A 19,241-nucleotide genomic window follows, 5' to 3' on the forward strand; every position below is an offset into this window, starting at 1 on the left:
ACCCTGCCCCCTGCTCCGGACAAGATTCCTAGTTCTTTTCCTTCCACATCATAAACTAAGAAAATCCCATTAGAGTGATCTGAGTGCAGATTGTGCCAACCCAGGCCTGGCCTCAATGGCAGAGGTCTCATAATGAATTCCCTGCCTTCCCCAGAAGCCTCCTTGGAGGAAGGAGAAGAAGCCCCAGGTCTTCTTGCACATTTCTCTGCCAATCCTAGAAAATTCAGGTTACCCTGAGGTCTCATCCCAGGCCTGTCTGCTTTGTTCCCATTTCTTCATCATATATTTGTTTCCCAAATATTCTTGGAAATGTGACTCCCTGACCCTAGCTACCATTCAAGCCCCCAAGACAGGAATCATCTCTCCTTCCTAAACCCATATGGAAAGTCAGATGCACAGAATGGATTTTTAACCACAAACTATTGTCTCTTCTACATTTCTCTATAAAAATCTAGGTGAGGGGCAGCTAGGTAGCGCAGTGGATAGAGCACTGGCCCTGGAGTCAGGAGGACCTGAGTTCAAATCTGACCTCAGACACTTAGTAATTACCTAGCTGTGTGGCCTTGGGCAAGCCACTTAACCCCATTGCCTTGTAAAAAAAAAAAAACCCTAAAATCTGGGTGAACTAATGTGACTTGGCCCAGTCTTTTACTCCTCTATAAGATGAGGCAGATGGACTCGAGCCTCCCCCCCAGGCCTCTCCAAGCTCTAGGTTGGCAAACCTATTTATGGGGCTACCTTCTGGTTCTCTACCTAAGACTTCCATGATGGCTCTGGGTGAAGAGACTGGGAGGTGGTCCACATTGACAGTGTGGCCCTTGGCCCAGGTCATCCCACCACTCAGGAGCAGAGCTGGGACATGAACCAAGCACATCTGTCTTCAAGTGGAAGGCTCTTCTGTATGGGGGTGTGGTGGTTGGGATTCTCTCCCAAGAAGGCGAGCTGTGGGCAAAACATCCAAGTCAGCTTGCTTCATTCTTGCCCAATGGCCTAATTTTTCAAGCGAGCATCTCTGAGGTCCTCCCAGCATGCTCCAAGCAGCCAGGGGTCAGCACCAGCTTGTTAGTGTGGAGTCTTGGAAGAATGAAGAACTGCATTCCTGTCCCTTTCCTTAAGGTCCCCACACCTGGGCCAGCTTTGTCTAAGCTCTCATTTTCAAGGGCTCCTTGACCTTTCACAGTGTGATACAGCTAGAGGGAAGCTTGTTGACAGGTAACAGACATAGCAACCAGGCTCCCTGGCCTGCCAGGCCTGCCTCCCAGAGCTGCCCAGTGGCAGAATCCTAGCAACCTCCAGGGTTGGGCCCACTGGCAAACTCAGGGAGGCCAGTCCCACAGCAACCCCTCTGGGCAGTAGAGCAAGCTTCAGACAGTCAGAAAGAGCCTTGGGGAGAGCTGGGACTCTAAGGCCTCTAAGACCCTATTGGGACTTCAGGACCATCTGGGGCGGGTGCACTAGATCCAATCTAACTCAGGACCGACTTAGCAACCGGGGATATTTGGGAAAAAGACCTGCCTTCACTGCTCCCTTTCTCCTCACCTGTTCCTGCAACAGGCCCCATAACCTCTGCCATGCTGGACTCCTCAGTGGCTGACCAAATGACCCGGCTGAAGCTCAAACTCTTGGAAAAGGTAAGCTGGGCCATCAGGGGGACCAAGTGGGTGCTGGTCTGCCCGAGAAGTTCCTTCTATCAATGAATTCACTAGAATAAGAAAAAAATTGTAAGCTGGCTCCTCTCCTCCCAATCAATACCTATCAGTGAACAAGCATGCCAAAGTGAAGAGGCCTGCAGGGAGCTTCAACTCCTCTCTGAGAGGAGTCCTTCTGGAGTGATAGTCCTGGGGAGATCCAGGCAGCCTTAGGGGGAAGGCATTAGAAGCCCTCCAGTGCTGCAGAACTGGGTCCTTGGCTACTATTCCTTTACATTTGGGTGGCAGGGAGAATGGGCCGCCCTCAGACTGAGTTGCTGGCCTGTGCCCAGACCTCCCTTCAAAGCAAGGAGACTTTTCTGTGGGGATTTCCATCACTTTTCCAGGCCAGGGGAATTTCAGGCCCCCTGTGTCCCTCACAAAGCTCTGAAGACACCCATAATTCTGTGACTGAGCTTTGGTAGACTATGAAAAGAAGTTCAAAATGTAGAGTTTTCCAAGACCTGGAGAAGTCAGAAGTGCTGCCGGCTTACAAGACAACCTAGGACCCAAGCAAGAAAGCTCTGGCTCTGGCCCTGACCATGGTTCAGAGGCGACTTAGCTTCCTAAGGAGGCCTGGCATGCTTCAGGGAGGGAAGTGGGGGGCTGGAGGAGGCTGGGTTTCATCAGAGTCTAAGAAGGGGCACTCAACCATCAGCTCCCCCTTCTTCTCAGGAAGGCCCCTTTTCTTGGGGCCACTGGGGGCCTTGGGACATCACAATAGCTCAGTGTAAGATCTTGAAGGAATCCCCAGGACCCTTAATCCAATCCCATCTTTCTGTTGACAGGGAAACAGAGGTGAGAAAATTGAGGTCAGGTGGATAGTAGGCCCCAGAGGCAAGATCTGATCTCAGCTCCTCCAACTCCAGACAAAGCTGAGGACTGGGATTTCTGGGGTAGGAGAGGCCAGTGGGTGCCTGGTAGGCCTGCCCAGGGGCAGTTGGAGCCAGGGGTGACTTGGAGCACTGGGGATACCCCAAATCCTCCACTGGGATCCACTTCTTTCAGAGCAGGCAGTGCCCTTTTTAAGAAATGTAAAATCTAAGGGCAGCTAGGTGGTGCAGTGGATAGAGCACCAGCCCTGGAGTCAGGAGGACCTGGGTTCAAATCTGGTCTCAGACACTTAATAATTACCTAGCTGTATGGCCTTGGGCAAGCCACTTAACCCATTTGCCTTACAAAAACCTAAAAAAAAATGTAAAATCCCCTGGGAGAGGTGACCCAGTTCTGCTCCCATAAAGTGGGACTGGGGCAGTTCTCACCCTGGCAAAGGAGAGGGTTGGATGAAGGGGGTTCATCTCCTTTCAGGCCTAAGGAGTTTGAGCTACTTGGGTCCTGGGGGCCTCAAAACCTCATCTAACCTTATGAAAGACATTTTTCTCAGAGGAATACTGAAATAGACGGTAGACAGACAGAAAGTCTAACAGACAAAGAGATGGCCAGGCAGATGGACAGATGGGCTCCAGCCTGGCAGGGAGCTCCAGGATCCCAAGGCAGCCTGATTTGTGGGTTACTGAGTGTTCACAGGAGATCTCCCCTGGCTTCTAGCCTGGACTTTTTCCTCTAAGATTTTCCTCTCCTCACCTCCTCTTTATAATCCTATTTATCAGATCACCAGGGGAGGGACAGTTTTGTTTTGTTTAGAGTTGGACATCAGGTCATCAGACTTCAGGGCAAGGTGTTGACTTACTACCCTTAGTACCCTTCAGGGCAAGGCCTTGGGCCTGAGGTCAGAGGCTGTGAATGAATGGTGTCTGTTCCCCAGGGGCCCATGGCTTCATGGGAGGAAGGACTTTGACTTGTGGTCTCCAGGGTCCTTCCATCTCTATAAGCCTCTTCCTTTTGGCTATGGGGCTGAGAGTAGGACAAGTCCTTCTGGTCAAACCTGCCCTGCTCTTGGGACCAGCCAAAGAGATTCCCTGCCAGGTTGGACAAAGTGACTTTCTGTCAATGCTCTGTGATTAGAAGAAGCTTCAGGAATCCTAGATCCAGAGCTGGAGGGACCTGAGACCAGTGGACTGGCTGGACCATCCTATACAGCAGGAAGCCGAGAGCCAGACCAAGCCCCCATAACTCTCAAGTCAAGGAAGGTTCTTCTACTCTGGCCCATGGTCTCTCTTCTGAACTTTACCATAAACCATCACTCAGTGAGCTGCATGTTATAATTCTCACCTCCATTTGACAAAGGAGAAATTGAATCTCAGACAGAGGCAGAGCCACAACACGAGGGGCAGGATTCTAATCCAGACCCCCAAGTCTAGGCATTGTCCCAGGCTCAGTCATGATCCTAAGCATAAAATGTCTGGTCTATATTTCAGCGCTAGCTGGTCCTCTCCTCAGGGCTCACTTGGCCTGTATCTCAGCCCTGGCCTCTCCTCCCAGTGGCCCCAAGATACAGTGGTATGTACCTTGGCCTGTATCTTACTGGCCCATATCTCTTTAGTGTATGATTTCTCTGGTGTGGTACTTTGTCAGCCCAAGGCGCATCACCATATCCCCTGTACCTGGGTCTCTGGTCAAGGAAATCACTCCCCAGGGCCAAACTGGTAGCAAGTGTCCTTAGGCTGGTGCTCAGGTGACAGAGAAAAGCACCATTCTAACTGTGAGCTGTGATCACCTGTGCCAGCCGAGAGCATTGAAGACTCCGAGGAGGTTGACTTAGTACCCTTTATTTTTTTTTTTAATAGGGCTGCTATTCTGAAAGATTCTTGAGAAACAGAGCGGGGCAGGTGGAGGGAGGGAACCAGACATATCTCTGCTAGGTACATCCAGTGTGACCTTGTCTATTTTCCTGTGAGACTCAGTTTTTACATCTGTGAAATGAAGAACAGCCAAATGATTTGTCAGAGGCCCTCTTCCCTCTCTAGATGCCCATCCATGGGGCCTTCAAGCTTCCCCAAATGCAACAAGATCTTGACATGAAAACCTCAAGAGTCACCTCACCGGGCAGCTAGGTGGCCCAGTGGATAGAGCACTGGCCTTGGGCAAACCACTTAACCCCATTGCCTTGCAAAAACCTAAAAAATAAAAAATAAAAAAAAGAGTCACCTCACCTCCTCATTATTTGAGGGGACAACAACCACCAATATCCATGTCCCCTTTGGAGAGCCAATCTGATCCAAGTCATCCTTGGGGATGTCCTATTCTCTCTCCACAGAAACTTGAAGCTGAACGAGAAAACATGGAAGACAACCTGGAACCCTCCCTCACTGTACCAAGTAAGGACCCCCCCAGGAGTCTGGGTACCCTTTCCCCAAAAGCCCTAGTGCCCTTTGTGCCTTTGACTCTATGTTCCCTCATGGTCTTGCCCTATCAATCATTCATTCATTATCATCCCTCAGCACCATGTTTGTCCATAGAATAAAGGGATGTGAGATGAATCAGGGAAAGGCTCCTGTATAATTGTAGCATTGATGTGAATCATGAGGTTGCTAAGATTAAGCAAGGTCCTTCGACAACTGTGAGTCAGGTTAACCCTTAATTTTCTTAGGTTCAAAATGAAATAATAGAAAAGTTAATTTATACATTAAGTCTTATTTTCTAAGATCTTACTGAAAAATATATAGGTGGAAGACATCAATAAAAATATCAACCAAGAGGGCTGGGAGAAAAGCGTTTCTAGAAATTAAGTCACAAACTTTTGGCGGCCAAACCAATCAGGTTTCACATTAGTATATCCAGGTGCCATTGCTTACTTTATGATTCTCTTACCCATCCATAAGATCTGTTCTAGATCAGAACTGACAAAGAGAAGTACTGATCTCCTTTGATTGTTTATCTCCTTGATATTTTATGTTATTATCAGATATGTTTTAGACACACAAGTATAAGAATTTCTTAAGTCTTAAGCAGACTGGTTTCCTGTCTTCTCAGGATAATCTGTGTCTAATTGTCAACACCTGGAGAAGTCAAACTTGCAGATGCAATTGAGGGGGCCTAGGCTGTTCCACACAGACAAGAGCTGGTCTTCAGATTTAGAGCTGTAGAGGCCTAGACCTTGAGGAGACCAGAGGCTAACATTCCCACTTACTAACCCCAATGAGAGGCTGAGAAACCAATTTCTGATCAGAAATCTAAGATTAAATTAAACTTTAACAGTCACCAACATTGGAGAAGAGCATGTCCTCACCTGGAAGTTCCTTCTAGTAATGCAATCCCTAAACCTGTGATCCTCCCCCCCCTCCCAAAATGTGAGCCCCTGAGGTTTTGGCTTTGTATCTGCTATCCCAAGGGTAGCTGATAGACTCTTTTTTTTTTAGTTTTTTTTTGCAAGGCAAATGGGGTTAAGTGGCTTGCCCCAAGCCACACAGCTAGGCAATTATTAAGTGTCCCACCCCAGCTGATAGACTCTTAATAGATGCTTGTTGGTCTTTGGTCTGGGTGCAGAATTGAATTTGTGGTTTGTGTTGTAGTCCTAGAGTGTAGTAATAAATTAGCTTTGTAGTAGAGGAGGTCCCTAATGGTTAGTGAAGTCTTTTGCCCCCAGGCACAACCCCTTATCTCCTTATCAACAAAACAATAAATCCCCCTCCTCAGCCAAAAGGATTAAGTCCTTGGGTTTCTGCTGCTTATCTAATTACATCTCCAATCTTTGGGATTCAGGTCTGGCCACCAGACCCAGACAGCTGAAGAGGAGAAAGTGAGGCTGGAGACTTCAGGTAGCTCCTTCACTCAAATCCAATTCAGGCTCTCTGAGCTGCCCCCCCCCCCCATCTATGTGAACTTCATCTCTACCCTATAAAAGCTCATCCTCTCCTCAGTTGAGATGCTGCTTCCCTTTGGGAGGCCAGCCCACTTGTGGGAAGTGTGATCCCCAAATAGCACCTTCACTGAATTTGAAGATAGCTTGAGTCTGAATTCTTTCTGAATATCTGTCAACCCAGCTTACCATCTACTTACCAGTGTGGTGTTGTATTAAACTTGTGCTGTGTGGTGTTGCATTGAATTTGTGTTGTGTGGTGTCCCATTGAATTTGTGCTGTGTGTTGTTGTGTTGAATTTGTGCTGTGTGGTGTTTCATTGAATTTGTGCTGTGTGGTGTTGTGTTGAATCTGTGCTGTGTGGTGTTGTGCTGAATTTGAATTGCATGAGGTTGTGCTGTACAGCATTGTACACTAGGAAGCTCGTTTTTGTAGGACCTTTTAAAAGTCAAGCCCAATCTCTGCCTTGGTTTACCCCCAGGGAGCTATGATGGAGAAGATGGCATTCTGCAGAATGCCCTGAGAAGAAGGAAAGACCTCCTGCACAAGCTCCGGGTATGCTCACGGGGGTCCCACAATCCCTCTGGCATGGGGCTGGCCAGGGCAGCTCCCTTACTGTAAGGCACCAGAAGCCCCCAGTCAAGGATCTTCTGGGTCAAAACCACACGATTTACAGCTGAGGAAGCTGAGGTCCAGCCAGGTGGTCTGCCCAAGGTCACCCAGTCAGCAACAAAGCTGGGAAATGAGCTCCAACCCTTTGGCTCCCAATGCACCAGGGTTTCCTCCTGGGCCCTTCGGGTGTTGGTTCGAGGTCCTGGAGGGGGACGCAGTCCTCCTTCCATACTACAGCTCATGGACATGAGAGAGGAAACAAATGGCATAGCAACACCACTGAGGTCCCAGAGAGTCTCCGAGCTGTCAGGGACCTTGGAGGTATCTGCAATACACCTGGCCAGAGGATGTTGGCCTTGGGATAAAGGCTGTCCCAGGAGACTCACCTGGCTTCAGACTTTGATTTGCTGTGTGACCTTGAACAAGTCACTTCCCTTGTCCCTCAGTTTCCTCAGCTATCAAAAGGAATTGCACACCTAGTCTCAGGGTTGTTGTGAAGATCAATTGAGATCACATATGTTAAGAAGGGCTTAGGCAGGGGGCAGCTAGGTGGCACAATGGATAGAGCACCAGCCCTGGAGTCCAGATGACCTGAGTTCAAATCCAGCCTCAAACACTTAATCATCACCTAGCTGTGTGACCTTGGGCAAGTCCCTTAACCCCATTACCTTGTTAAAATCTTTTTTTTTTTAAAAAAGGGCTTAGTCAGAGTAAGAACTCCATAAATGCTTATTCCCTTCCCCCTCCTTTCCCCTTGACTGTGGATTGTGGGAGGACTGAATTCACATGGGTGGTTTGGAGAGCTGCCCCAACTCACACCCACACTAGCTGGTCATCCTTGGACACCCAGCAGCCATACCTTCACTTCTGCCCCAGGTGTCCCGCAGGTGCTGCTCCCTCCTCATCTTGCTGTGTTTTCTAGAGTCTGTGTGGCTGTGGTTATGTTCACATGCATACACATGCCAACATTAATGGCATTTTTATACAAAATGCTTTACATATTATCATAATTACCCTAGGAGCTCGGGATGATTATCCTCATTTTACAGATGCGAAAACTGAGGCAGATAGCACCTAAAAAAGTTGTTAATGGACTGACTGGCTCAATGGAAGGAAGGTACCATGAGTTGACAGAGTGGCTTGGTTCACCCTCCAAGCATATTGGGGACACTGATTTTCAAAAATCTTCCCCCAAAAGTTCTGCCCAAAGTGGTTTTGAACAGAATAAGGCAGTTGGGTGACACATTGGCTGGGGCAATGGACCTGAAGAGAGGAAGACTTGAGTTCAAATCCTGTCTCAGATCTAACTGCAGGTAGGACTGACTCCAGGCGGGTCCCTTCACAGCAGTCTGCCTCAGGTCCTTGTCTGTAAAATAGGGGCAGCTAGGTGGTGCTCTGGCCTTGGAGTCAGAAGGACGGGAGCTCAATCCAGGCTCAGACACTTGACACTTATTAGCTGCTTGACCCTGGACAAGTCACTCCACCCTGATTGCCTCTCCTCAAGGGCCATCTCCAGTGGCATAATATCTGGCCACTGGATGCAGATGGGTCTGGAGGAGAAAGTGAGGCTTAGCTTCACTCCAATCCAATGCCTGTGCTCCCTGATCTTCTTTGAGAAGGAAGGACAAACATCAACCAAATGGGAGTCCTAATAGTGAGGATCATGGGAAATAATGTTTGTTCGCCCAGAAGGGAAGGTGCAGGAATGAAAGGTGAACCGAGGGCAGCCCCTGGGCTACGGTCGTCTTCATCATTTAATTTATCTTAAAGTCCCCATTCTTGACTCTTCCTCTGATCACTTAAAAAGTTCTGGAAAGTCTTGCCCTTGACCCGGGTCCAGGTTAGCAAGCAGTGACATTACTCCCAACCGTTTCTGTTTATTTCTGCAGGGTCTAATGGCCACTGAGGGGTCCCTAGTCCTGAATCTCCTCCCACATCTGCCCATTTCCTCTCTGGCTTTGCAGGAACAGCACCTTCTAGAAGAGCTCTCTGGGCCCTACCCCTGGGGAGGGAATCACCGAAGAAGCTACAGACCAGAGGTGACCCCAGAGGTGCCTCCCATCCAGATCTACCCACCCTTCCCTGCAGGACCTCAACCTGAGCAACCCAGAATCATCCAACAGACGGTAAGGAAGGTCTTACTCTCCCTAGACTCGGACTCAGGTACCGAGACATGCAGAGAGATGGTTGTGATCCCCCCCCCCCCCAGGTCCTTGAAAGGATTCCCCAGGCGTGGTTCCCGACCCTCTTTCTACTCCTCTGAGTAGGATTAGGAAAGCCTTCAGCCAAAGGGAGGAGCTGGGGTGGCTGGCTGCACTCACACTGACTGGTTTGGGGGTCCCAATAGGAGTGGCCATGTGGCTACAATTCACTCCATGGGTCCTAGCAGTAACTCTAGGGGAGAATATACTCCCACTTCTTTCATTCTCAAGGAGGACCCTGCCATCAGAGACTCCAAGACATGCAAGTGAATCGGATTTCAGTGTGAAATGTCTGGGCCAAGTCCCCAGCCTCCTGTTCTCCTCCTGAGCTCTCTGGGGTTAGGGGCCAGATCTGGATTGGAGATAGCCCTGGATGCAGAAAGAGACCTTGGCCTTTTCAAGAGAAGGGCTTTAACAGGACTAGGTTTGCCTGAGGTAATTAAGGCAGAAGGCTAAATCAGAGGGATGAGGCCAAGTAGCAAAGAGAGACCACTTTCACTCAGTCCCCCAAAACAAAAGTCAAACTGGGAGGAGGAGACCCTCTGGGTTTCTGACCAAACCAGAAACAATTGCTATTTATTTTCAGTGTGAGCCAATCCGGACCCAGACAATAACCAAGTGGGGCTTGGCCTGGGACCTATTGTTGGTCAATCAATTAGAGCCAGAGTAATTAGGGGCCTGTAAACCCTTAGTTACCTAGCCAGGTTTCAGAGATTAAAATTCACCTTCCTTTGGGGAGAGCACCCACTGATTAAGGCTGGGATACCCTATGGACCAGGAAGGAAGGGAGAAAGGGAAGAAAAGAGAGAGGGAGGAAGAAAGTTTTTAATTTTAAAGTCCTAGCAATCACATCTAAATTAAATGGGGGAGGGGAGGAAGGAAGATCCTTAGACCATATTGACTCTCATGATGCCTCTTTTCGTAGGGGCAGATTCTCTTCCATCTCTCATCCAATTATCCTCAATTTTGTCCCTTCTCACAAAATTGTCCCAATTAAGAAGGGGTGACTACTGTGATGCAGTGAGAATGGAAGTGCATCCTGTCTTGGTATTAATTCTGGAATGTCAAGATGGGAGAGCTGGACCTGAAAGGAATCCCCACCCCTCCACCCATACCTCTCTCTGGCTCTAACTGGAAGATTTCCAGGGAGGAAGAATCCATAGTCTCCTTAAGACAGCCTCTTCTCTTTGGATCAGTTGGAATTCCTGAGAAAGTTTTTGCTGATGCCTCCAGGGCCATTCCCCACCTCAATTGCTCCTGGTCCTGCCCTCCAGGGCCAAATCTCAGCTCTTCAAATGTTCTAGAGCCAGTCCCATTCCTCCTAAGTTCTATTTTTCTCCTGGGAGAAGATTCCCAATTCCTTCATGGATGTCCTTCCTTTGTGGACTTGGTCATTCTTGACCTCTTTGCCTTATCTCTCTCACCTAATCTAAGGGATTGTTAGAAAAGCTGTGACCTGGGAAAGACCTTCCTTATCTTGCCAATGAGGGCTCAGGAGGAGAAAGTGAGACTGGGGACTTTGCACAGCCCCCCTTACTTCAGTTCAATTCACTTGTATGTCATGGCATCACCTCTCTAATCTCAGGGTCTTCTTTGAAAAAGCACAAACCACAAGAAGTTTTCTCTTATCTGGTGGGAAATTCCTTTGAATCCTCACAAACTCATCTTTGAAAATCAGCTAGCAGCTAGGCACAGTGTATAGAAGGCCAGGGCAAACCACTCCCTGGCCTCAGGGAGCTTGAAAACTACAGTTTAAATTTAAAGAAATAAAATACCTGGGAAGTAAAAGCAAATAATTTAGGGGTGGGTGCTAACATCTGGGGAAATCACTTGGGTGGAGGTGGCCTCCAGCAAGAATTTAATCTAAACATTGATCCATTCCAATAAGATTTCTTCTCTTGGATGTGTCAGACAACAACATTCTACTAGGGCTGGGGTGGGTAGGTGGTGGAAATAGACCAGGGCCCCACTCTTGGGAGTGGCCCTCTTGGTGGGCACTACCTGAGGACACCAGCCTCCCATGGAAGGATATAGGATGGGCAAGTGCATTGGGGGGCTGTGGGGGAGGGTATCATGTTCTGAGAGGCTGCTATTGAGAAGGGGCTCCACCTGGAAGCAGAAGGAACTGGCCCCTCCAAAGCTGGGGAAGATGGGATGAAAAGAACTTGTAGCTGAACCAAGCCAAGCAGGGAACATATGGGAACCATCTCCTAGGGTAAGGCTCAGTGCTTGTCTTTATGGTGAGATGCCATTTAGGGACCCTCCTCCCCCACAGAGGTGTGGGGCCCAGCTCTGCCACTTTGTGCTTGGGAGTCTTGGGGCTTGCTCCTGGTGCCTTGTTTTCCTCCTCTGTGAAATGGAGCTTGGGACCAGGTGGTCCCTTTCACTTCGAAGTCCTCCATTCCTAGGAAGGCTTGTGAAGTCCTTGGGTCTTCCAACCTCTATGTTATCACAGTCCTGGGGGAGGCTCCAGGAGGAGCAGCATGAATTGGAGGGATAACAGGCTTAGGAAGACAGGAGAGACTTCAGGTGGAAACCTTCATTTGAACCTCTCTGACCATCTGGGCACTCCTAGGTACCACAGCCACCGGCTACTATCATCCAGCAGCTGCCTCAGCAACCCCTCATCACTCAGATCCCCCCACCCCAGGCCTACCCTACTCCAAGGTCAGGAAGCATCAAGGAAGGTAAGCTGCTGCCTGTCAATCTCTAGTCCTCCATCCCTCCCTCTCTCTTCTTCTTTGTCTCTGTTCCTGACCCCAAGGGTCTCTCTTGTCCCAGACATGGTAGAGATGATGCTGATGCAGAATGCACAGATGCACCAGATCGTTATGCAGAATATGATGCTGAAAATCCTACCACCCAATCCCTCCCATGAAGTGAATACGCCTTGGCTGCGGTCTGCTCAGCAGGTAGGCCTGTCAGAGAGGCTCAGCCCAGGTAAGCTAGGATAGGAAGGGACAAGTCAGCCAACCAACATCTGTCTGCGTGTGTTTGTGTGTGTGTGTGTGTGTGTGTGTGTGTGTATGTGTATGAGTGCTAGTGCCTCAAGACTGCCCTGGCCCACCATCTGACCCCATGAGCACCTACCCACCTACCTTGCCCACACTAACATCCAGACTGGATGAGGGGACTCCTCTCTTTCCCTGGACTTGGTCATCAGTACTCCCCCAAACTTGTTCTTGCCCCTTGGGGATTGGCCCAGGGAGCTGGCCTCTCTGGCCAGTTCTGCAGGAAGTATCCTTCAATGCTGGCTGACCCTCTTATCACTGGCTAGTAAATACTTACTCCAGAGTGATGAAAATGGCTTTTATTAAGACATCTTAACAAAAGGGCCAGCTCTCATGGCAAGTCTGGGCCTTATATGACTTTAAAAGGCTTATTCCTCCCCCTTTGTGCCAATCATTGGCTGGGGTCACAATCTAATAGATATAATTCATCCCCATATGTTTTCCCTACCTTGCTCATTATACTAATGAGCAAGAACATACACTTCCTTGAGCATGTCCAGAAGAGAAGGACAGTCCCTAGGTTAACATAGAAGTAGCTGGGGCAGACCTGACCACATCTCAGGTTTTGATCAGGTTGAGGCCAAATCCTTTGTCTTATACTAACATACCTCTCAATACAGGCAGACCCCAGTCTTTGTAATGCAAACTGACAATCTCCCTTCAAATTCTCAAACACCCCCATATTCTCACAGTCCTAATTCCTAAGCCTCGACCTGGCCTCTGATGTTCCCTGTCTTCTTCTATGCCCAATATTCTCCAGGTACTTGGATGGGTCCCTGAATTCCCTTGATCTCTTACAGGTGGTTCCATTCTCTTCTCTCCATACCTGACCCCTTCCTCTACTACCATGATTCTGGTGCTGCCTCTTGAGTACCATAAAGACTATATCAAATAGACAAAGTAACATTCTTTTTTTTTAAGTTTTTTTTTTTTTTTTTGCAAGGCAATGGGGTTAAGTGACAAGGTCATGCAGCTAGGTAATTATTAAGTGTGTGAGGCCGGATTTGAACTCAGGTCCTCCTGACTCCAGGGCCAGTGCTCTATTCACTGTGCCACCTAGCCACCCCTAAAGTAACATTCTTTAAAGGACTGGGGATTGGGGGTAGAATTCATTCTTGTTGGGGCGGCTAGGTGGCGCAGTGAATAGAGCACTGGCCCTGGAGTCAGAAGGACCTGAGTTCAAATCCGACCTCAGACATTTAATAATTACCTAGCTGTGTGGCCTTGGGCAAGCCACTTAACCCCATTCCCTTGCAAAAGCCTAAAAAAGGAAAACCCCAAGAATTCATTCTTGTGGCCAGCTTACTGAACATGCACTCTCCTCCCCACCCATCCCTTTTCCCAGGGATGCCATGATATCTTCAATTGGAGTACTCCCCAATACCACTTTAAACACTAGCTGTGCAATCCTGGGCAAGTCACTGAACCTCTAGTAGCCCAGTTTTATCATTTGTAAAACAGGGATACTAAGAGCTCCTACTTACCAGAGTTTTGTGAGACTCATATAAAGCTCTATATGAAGATGAGCAATTTTTAACCCAGTTGTAGTTATTAAAAACCTGCGATTTTTCAGAGACTTTACTAGACACCCAACTTACAAAGACAAATAAAAATGGCCCTGCCTTCAGAAGTCTAAGGTCATCTTGAGTCTACAGAACACAACTCTTCAAATTCAAGGACAGCCTGCCTCATCTCTGGGTCTGCTCTAGGCTGCTCTGGCCTGGACTTCTAGGGCCAAGGGTCTAAGACAAGCAGGGCCATTGGCTCCTGGTTGAGAGATGGAGAGAACCTGGAGGCTGCGAAGTGCTATCTATTCTGACCTAGGCGTGATACATTGTCATTACAGATGAGAGAACTGAGGCTCAGGTCCAAAGTCACACAGGTAGGGTCAAAGGTTCCAGACAGGCTAGAAGGGATGATTGAAACCATCCAAGTCAACCCGGCCTTATTCCAGGTCACCCAGAGATGACACAGCCTGCCCAAAATCCCCTGGCAGGAGGGTCTAGAATCAGAGCAGGGTGGCAGTTGAAAGCCTTCTGCTAGACACAGGTCAGTTCCTCCAGCTCCTGCTCCCATTTGGACATAGCATCTCACACCAACCCCTTCCCTTCTCAGCCTCCTTTCATAAATGTCAGTGGTGCCTCCTTGGGTGCCCTTGGGCCAGTTGAGTCACTGGTTTCTTCATGTCACCTGGAGTGGAGGGCCCCACTGACTCTTTTTTTTATTTAGGTTTTTGCAAGGTAAATGGGGTTAAGTGACTTGCCCAAGGCCACACAGCTAGGTAATTATTAAGTGTCTGAGACTGGATTTGAACTCAGGCACTCCTGACTCCAGGGCTGGTGCTCTATCCACTGTGCCACCTAGCGGTCCCCGGCCCCACTGACTCTTGATAAATCTTTTAGCTAGTACAAGAAAAAGGAGTTTGAAGGACCTTTTAGAACTAATTTTGACCATTTTGGATAATTTTATGTGCTGAGGATCCACAGTTTGTGCTGCGTGCTGAAAAGCCAAGGGCTTCCTCAGTCCACCATCATCACCATTATGGCCCCCCAAGTCTGCAAGCTCTCCCTGCCCCCCTGCCCCCTCAGGGCTACCCCATATGGCCTTCACTACTTCCAGCCCCGGCCATGAGTCAGCCGACCAGTCTCCAGCCTGCCATCCGGCACATAATGGGGCCCACGACGACCATGCCTGCCCTCAATACGTAAGTGCCCACTCTGGGAACCCAGACCTTGGGATGGGGAGCATTGCCTCATTTGGGGAGATCCAGTTCCAGCTCCCTCTCCCCACTTCCTCAGGCTTTTGTGAGGCAGGAGGGTAAGGACATGGGGATTGCTCATTGGCCCAGCATTTCTAGTGACCGCCTTCTGGACTGAAGGGGAGCAAAGGCCAGATAGAGACTCAGTTTTGGGTTTAAATCCCCTGTTTCCTATCTGTTACTCCACTTGGATGCAAGGAGACCTGTTTTTAAACTTGCCTCTGGGATTTCCTTGAGGCAAATTCTTGACAAGTCACCTGTCCTTTTGGAGACTCAGTTCCCTCACATTTAAAACATTAAACATTTAAAATCAGAATAACTCTACCTGTTTCCCAGCATGCTTCTGAATGCCAAAGGAAAGCCTGTCTAGATCAAGGGCCAATGCCACCTGCCTGCCCTTGGATAGTAGGGTTTTGTTCTCAGCCCCGAGCCTCTGTTTCTCCATCAGTCATAATTACGACTGACATTTTTTCCCCAAAGCTTTTTGTAGACCTGTTCTTCTTTGAGTTCTCCATTCCAAGCCTTAGAGGTGGGTGCCAAGTATGGGGATACCCATTTTACAGAAGGGAAACCTGAGATCAGGGAAATAAAAGGACAGCTAGCAAGTGGATGAGGTAGGTCTGGTATCTCCTCTCTCCTGATGACGAGTTCTGTTCAAATTCTTTTACAGCTCAAAGTAGAGTGAAGAACTTGGGGCTCTAGGGTCTTAAGCTCAAATGACTGGGGGCCCCTGAGGCAAAAGGGAGGAAGAGGAGGAAGAAGAGAAACAGGAGGGTCTGGTCTATGCTAGCTCCAGGTCCAGCTGAGCCAACAACTAGCCTGACATAGCCAGCCTAGGTGCTGAGGGATGAGATCTGCAAATACAGATTGTTTTCAGACTGTCAGCTGCTCATTTGCTAGGCCCAGATGGCAGGAGCAGGAGAATCCAGAGACAGTGGGTTCCAGGGCCATTTAGGAGTTTTCTTTCTTTTAAGGGTAGCATCCACCGGAGCCCTCCCGGGTCTGCCCCCAGGTTTGTAAGCCCTACAGGTCTCTAACACTGGTAAGTAAACCAGAGTCTTCATTTTTATTCAGGGGTGAGTTTTCACAAAAGTCAGTCACAAGTATAGACAAAACACCCTCAACGGAGCACTTAGGGAGCCCCCTACTGCATACTGGCACTGTCCTAGAGAAACAGTTGGTGGGAAGCCACTCCTGCCCTCAAGGAGCTGCCAGTCTGTCCTGCCCTTGCCCAAGATACCTCCACCACTGCTCTAAGCAGGGCTCCATCTAGGTCAAGCCAAGATGCAGCCATGTGTTCCCCTTTACTCCTTTGTTTGCATCAGTTCAGGCCCATTGGATGGCTCTCTGAAACCATCCTTTCTTCCAGTACTCCATCCCATTCATAGGCCAGATGTTGTTCAGCCATTCCCCATGATGGGCATCCCCTCCCTTTCCAATGCTTTGCCATGACAAACAGCTGCTTTATATCTATTTATACATAGGGATCCTTATCCTCTTTCTTGGATCTCTTTGGGGTACCCCTCTCCTAAGGGCATGGCTGGGTCAAATTGAATAGCTTTCAGTTCAGATTGCTTTCCTGAGTGGCTGGACCATGCCACAGTTTCACCCATGATGCCCTTGGGTACCCATTTGCCATTCTTCATTCTTTTTTCAAAATAATATTTCTTTTTCAAGAGACAAGCAAGTTGATGAGGAATGGCAGGAGGAGGCTGGGGCTGTGGCAGCCCATCGGAGTGGGGCAGGGTCACTCCTGCTTGCAAGATCCCAGAGGCCTTGGCCCTCCCTGCCATTCTCCCTTTCTGCTACCATTTCCACTCTGGTCAAGAACCCTAGAGCACTTCAATGTGCACTTCTCTACTCAGTAGTGATCTGGAGCATTTTTTCATGTGGCCATGAGAGCTTGGAGAACTTCCTCTAGAAGGAGAGTGCTTCAGACTGTGCATACAAGTCAGAATAATAACAGTCATTTATAGAGAACCTACTGTATGCCACACATGTGTGTTGGGAGTCCTTTGCCCTTTTTGTCTCATTGGATCCTCCTGTCCACTCTGGAGGCAGAGGCTCTCAGGAGCCGTATGCGCTGCTTTTGAGGCATTTCTGCTATGTCTGGCTCTCTGGCTCCAGCTGGGGCAGACTCTGGAGCAGTTTGCCGTTTCCTTCTCCAGTTCATTTTGCAGATGAGGAAATGCAGACAAACAGGGTGACATGGGTCACCCAATCAGGGAGGGTCTAAGGCTGGATTTGAACCTAGGTCTTCCTGACTGCCAGCCCAGCTCTCTACCCACTACGTCACCAAGCTGCCTCAAAATAGGACAATGAAGCTGTCCTTGCCATCAGAATGCCCTCCTTCAACATGCCTTATGAGGGTCTGTCACGGGCCCCTCCTTGAGCTGGCCCTGGGAACAGGAAGAGAAAGAGGACCCTCCATGGGCTGACACTCTTCATTGCTTTGCCCTCTAAAATCCCCAGAAGTTCAACAGACAGGGTCGGTTGGGCAAATCACTGAGGCCCAGGGGAGGGTGCCGACTAGGGACTGAGGCCCAGGGGGCATCTTGGTTGGGCCAGAGCAGGGCTACTTTGGAAAACCTTGCTTCATTTCTTGCCTTGGTTTGGGCCTTTGTCCTCCAAAGACAGCAGGTGGAGGCAGCGCCCCCTCCCCCAAGCCACTGGCAGCTTCATCAGATAGAGTGATGGTCTTCTGGGTCAGCAGAGCAATTTGGGGGACAAATGGGCTCTTTTTGGCTAACTCTCCAGTCCAAAAGTGAATGTGATAGAAGGGGTAGCAGAGCAAAAATTCAGGGACTCCTGAATTGGGGTGGGGGTGGTAGTGGTATGGGTGATGTCAGGGATCTGATCTGCAGCCCCTGGGGTCTGAGCAGAGGAAGAGGAGGCTGGGGGGGGGGGTGGCATGGCTGGGAGGCCCCAGCACATGGATGAACATTGGAAGAATGGCATCTTTTCACTGTGTAGGTCAAAGTCGGAAGCTTCCATGACCTAAGAGGTCAAGAGGGAGCCCTGAGTCCTCACGGATGGCCCTGGCTCTGGGGGTCTGTGGGTTCTGGCTGCAAAGCTCGGTCCTGGCAGTGACCTGGGAAAGATGTGGAGCCCAACAATAAACAATGACCAGATGTGACCTGAAACCCCGGCTCTTAGTGTTGTGTGTCCCAACAAGTTGTGTGAAATGGCAGCCCCCTTGGCTCCCTCTGCCTGCCATGCTTTGGGCTTTTTCAGGTTTTACTGCAATGCTCTGGGTTATTATGATTATTATTATTGCCACTTCCTAATGCATTCATTTCCCCAGCCAAGACACACACACACACTCACACGAGGATGGACAGACAGTGGGACTGCCCAACCAGGCTTGCAGGTTTTTCCAATTGCAGGGGAGGGAGGGAGTTGAAGGGAGGTGGTCCCTGCAGTGGAGGGCAAGTCAGACTGGTGAGGTCCAGTGAGCGCCCTTAAGTGCTGGCAGGGGAAGATTGGAACTCAGGGCCTGTCTCCAAATGTAGCGCTCTCATCTCTGGACCAAGCTGCCTCTTTGGACCCCACTGAGCCATAGCAGAAGTTTTTTCTTATCTATAGAACTGGAGCAGGTCCCGTTAGCAGATCTGAAAGGTCAATGAGGAGGGTGGGTCAAGGTCTTGGGCAAAATCAGGGAAAAGAGCCACTTTTTAGAGGAATTAGGTGGAAACTGAGGCGTGCTCAGTGAATGCAGAAAGGCTGACCGAGCCCCTGATGGCAGAGAGGTATGATGGAAAGTCATCATGCTCCAAGAGTTGATGGAGAAGCTTGGGAAGACTTAGACCAACCAAGGGAAGAGAGCAGAACCAAGAGAATGATGTCTATGTAATGATCAACCAAGCACCGGGTTTGAGTTCTGGAGTGTGATGGAGCATCCTATCTCACTAGGCTTCACAGCCCATGGGGGAATTTGCTTTACTTGAGTATGGATACAAAAGAGTTTTCTTTTCTTTTTCTCATGGGGGAGGGGGGTTGAAAGGAGAAAACCATAGATTCTTATTGATTGAAATAATTTAATCTTAAAAAGTATTGCTCTTGGGCGGCTAGGTGGTGCAGTGTATAAAGCACCAGCTCTGGAGTCAGGAGGACCTGAGTTCAAATGTGACCTCAGACACTTAATAATGACCATGCTGTGTGACTTTAGGCAAGTCACTTAACCCCATTACCTTGCAAAAGAAAAAGTATTGCTCTAGAAACCTCAAAAGTGAAACTTGACTCAGAATAACGATTGTTTTGTAAAAAGAAAAG

General features: G+C 49.0%; 1 protein-coding gene across 2 annotated transcripts; it reads left to right on the forward strand.

Moving 5' to 3' along the window:
- The first annotated feature begins 1,361 nt into the window (after positions 1-1,361).
- Positions 1,362-18,106, forward strand: C5H21orf58 (chromosome 5 C21orf58 homolog). 2 transcript variants are annotated; one of them, XM_074190454.1, is made up of 9 exons: positions 1,362-1,631; positions 4,846-4,906; positions 6,869-6,942; positions 8,964-9,125; positions 11,776-11,887; positions 11,982-12,112; positions 14,689-14,915; positions 15,944-16,011; positions 17,943-18,106. In XM_074190454.1, exons 1-8 carry the CDS (start codon positions 1,572-1,574, stop codon positions 15,987-15,989), a joined length of 873 nt encoding a protein of 290 aa, XP_074046555.1. In that variant the 5' UTR covers positions 1,362-1,571; the 3' UTR covers positions 15,990-16,011; positions 17,943-18,106. The 2 variants fall into 2 exon arrangements, with proteins under 2 accessions (XP_074046555.1, XP_074046553.1); XM_074190452.1 differs by having other exon boundaries at positions 15,949-16,011.
- The last annotated feature ends 1,135 nt before the right edge of the window (positions 18,107-19,241 follow it).

This window comes from Macrotis lagotis, chromosome 5 (genome assembly GCF_037893015.1).
Source record: "Macrotis lagotis isolate mMagLag1 chromosome 5, bilby.v1.9.chrom.fasta, whole genome shotgun sequence".
Taxonomy (NCBI): domain Eukaryota; kingdom Metazoa; phylum Chordata; class Mammalia; order Peramelemorphia; family Peramelidae; genus Macrotis; species Macrotis lagotis.

Bases quoted from the DNA above. Each gene is read 5' to 3' on its own strand.
- C5H21orf58 (XM_074190452.1), top strand. From the start codon at position 1,572: ATGCTGGACTCCTCAGTGGCTGACCAAATGACCCGGCTGAAGCTCAAA. The intron at 4,907-6,868 runs GTAAGGACCCCC...GTTTACCCCCAG, and splicing joins ACCCTCCCTCACTGTACCAA to GGAGCTATGATGGAGAAGAT. The intron at 11,888-11,981 runs GTAAGCTGCTGC...CTCTTGTCCCAG, and splicing joins GTCAGGAAGCATCAAGGAAG to ACATGGTAGAGATGATGCTG.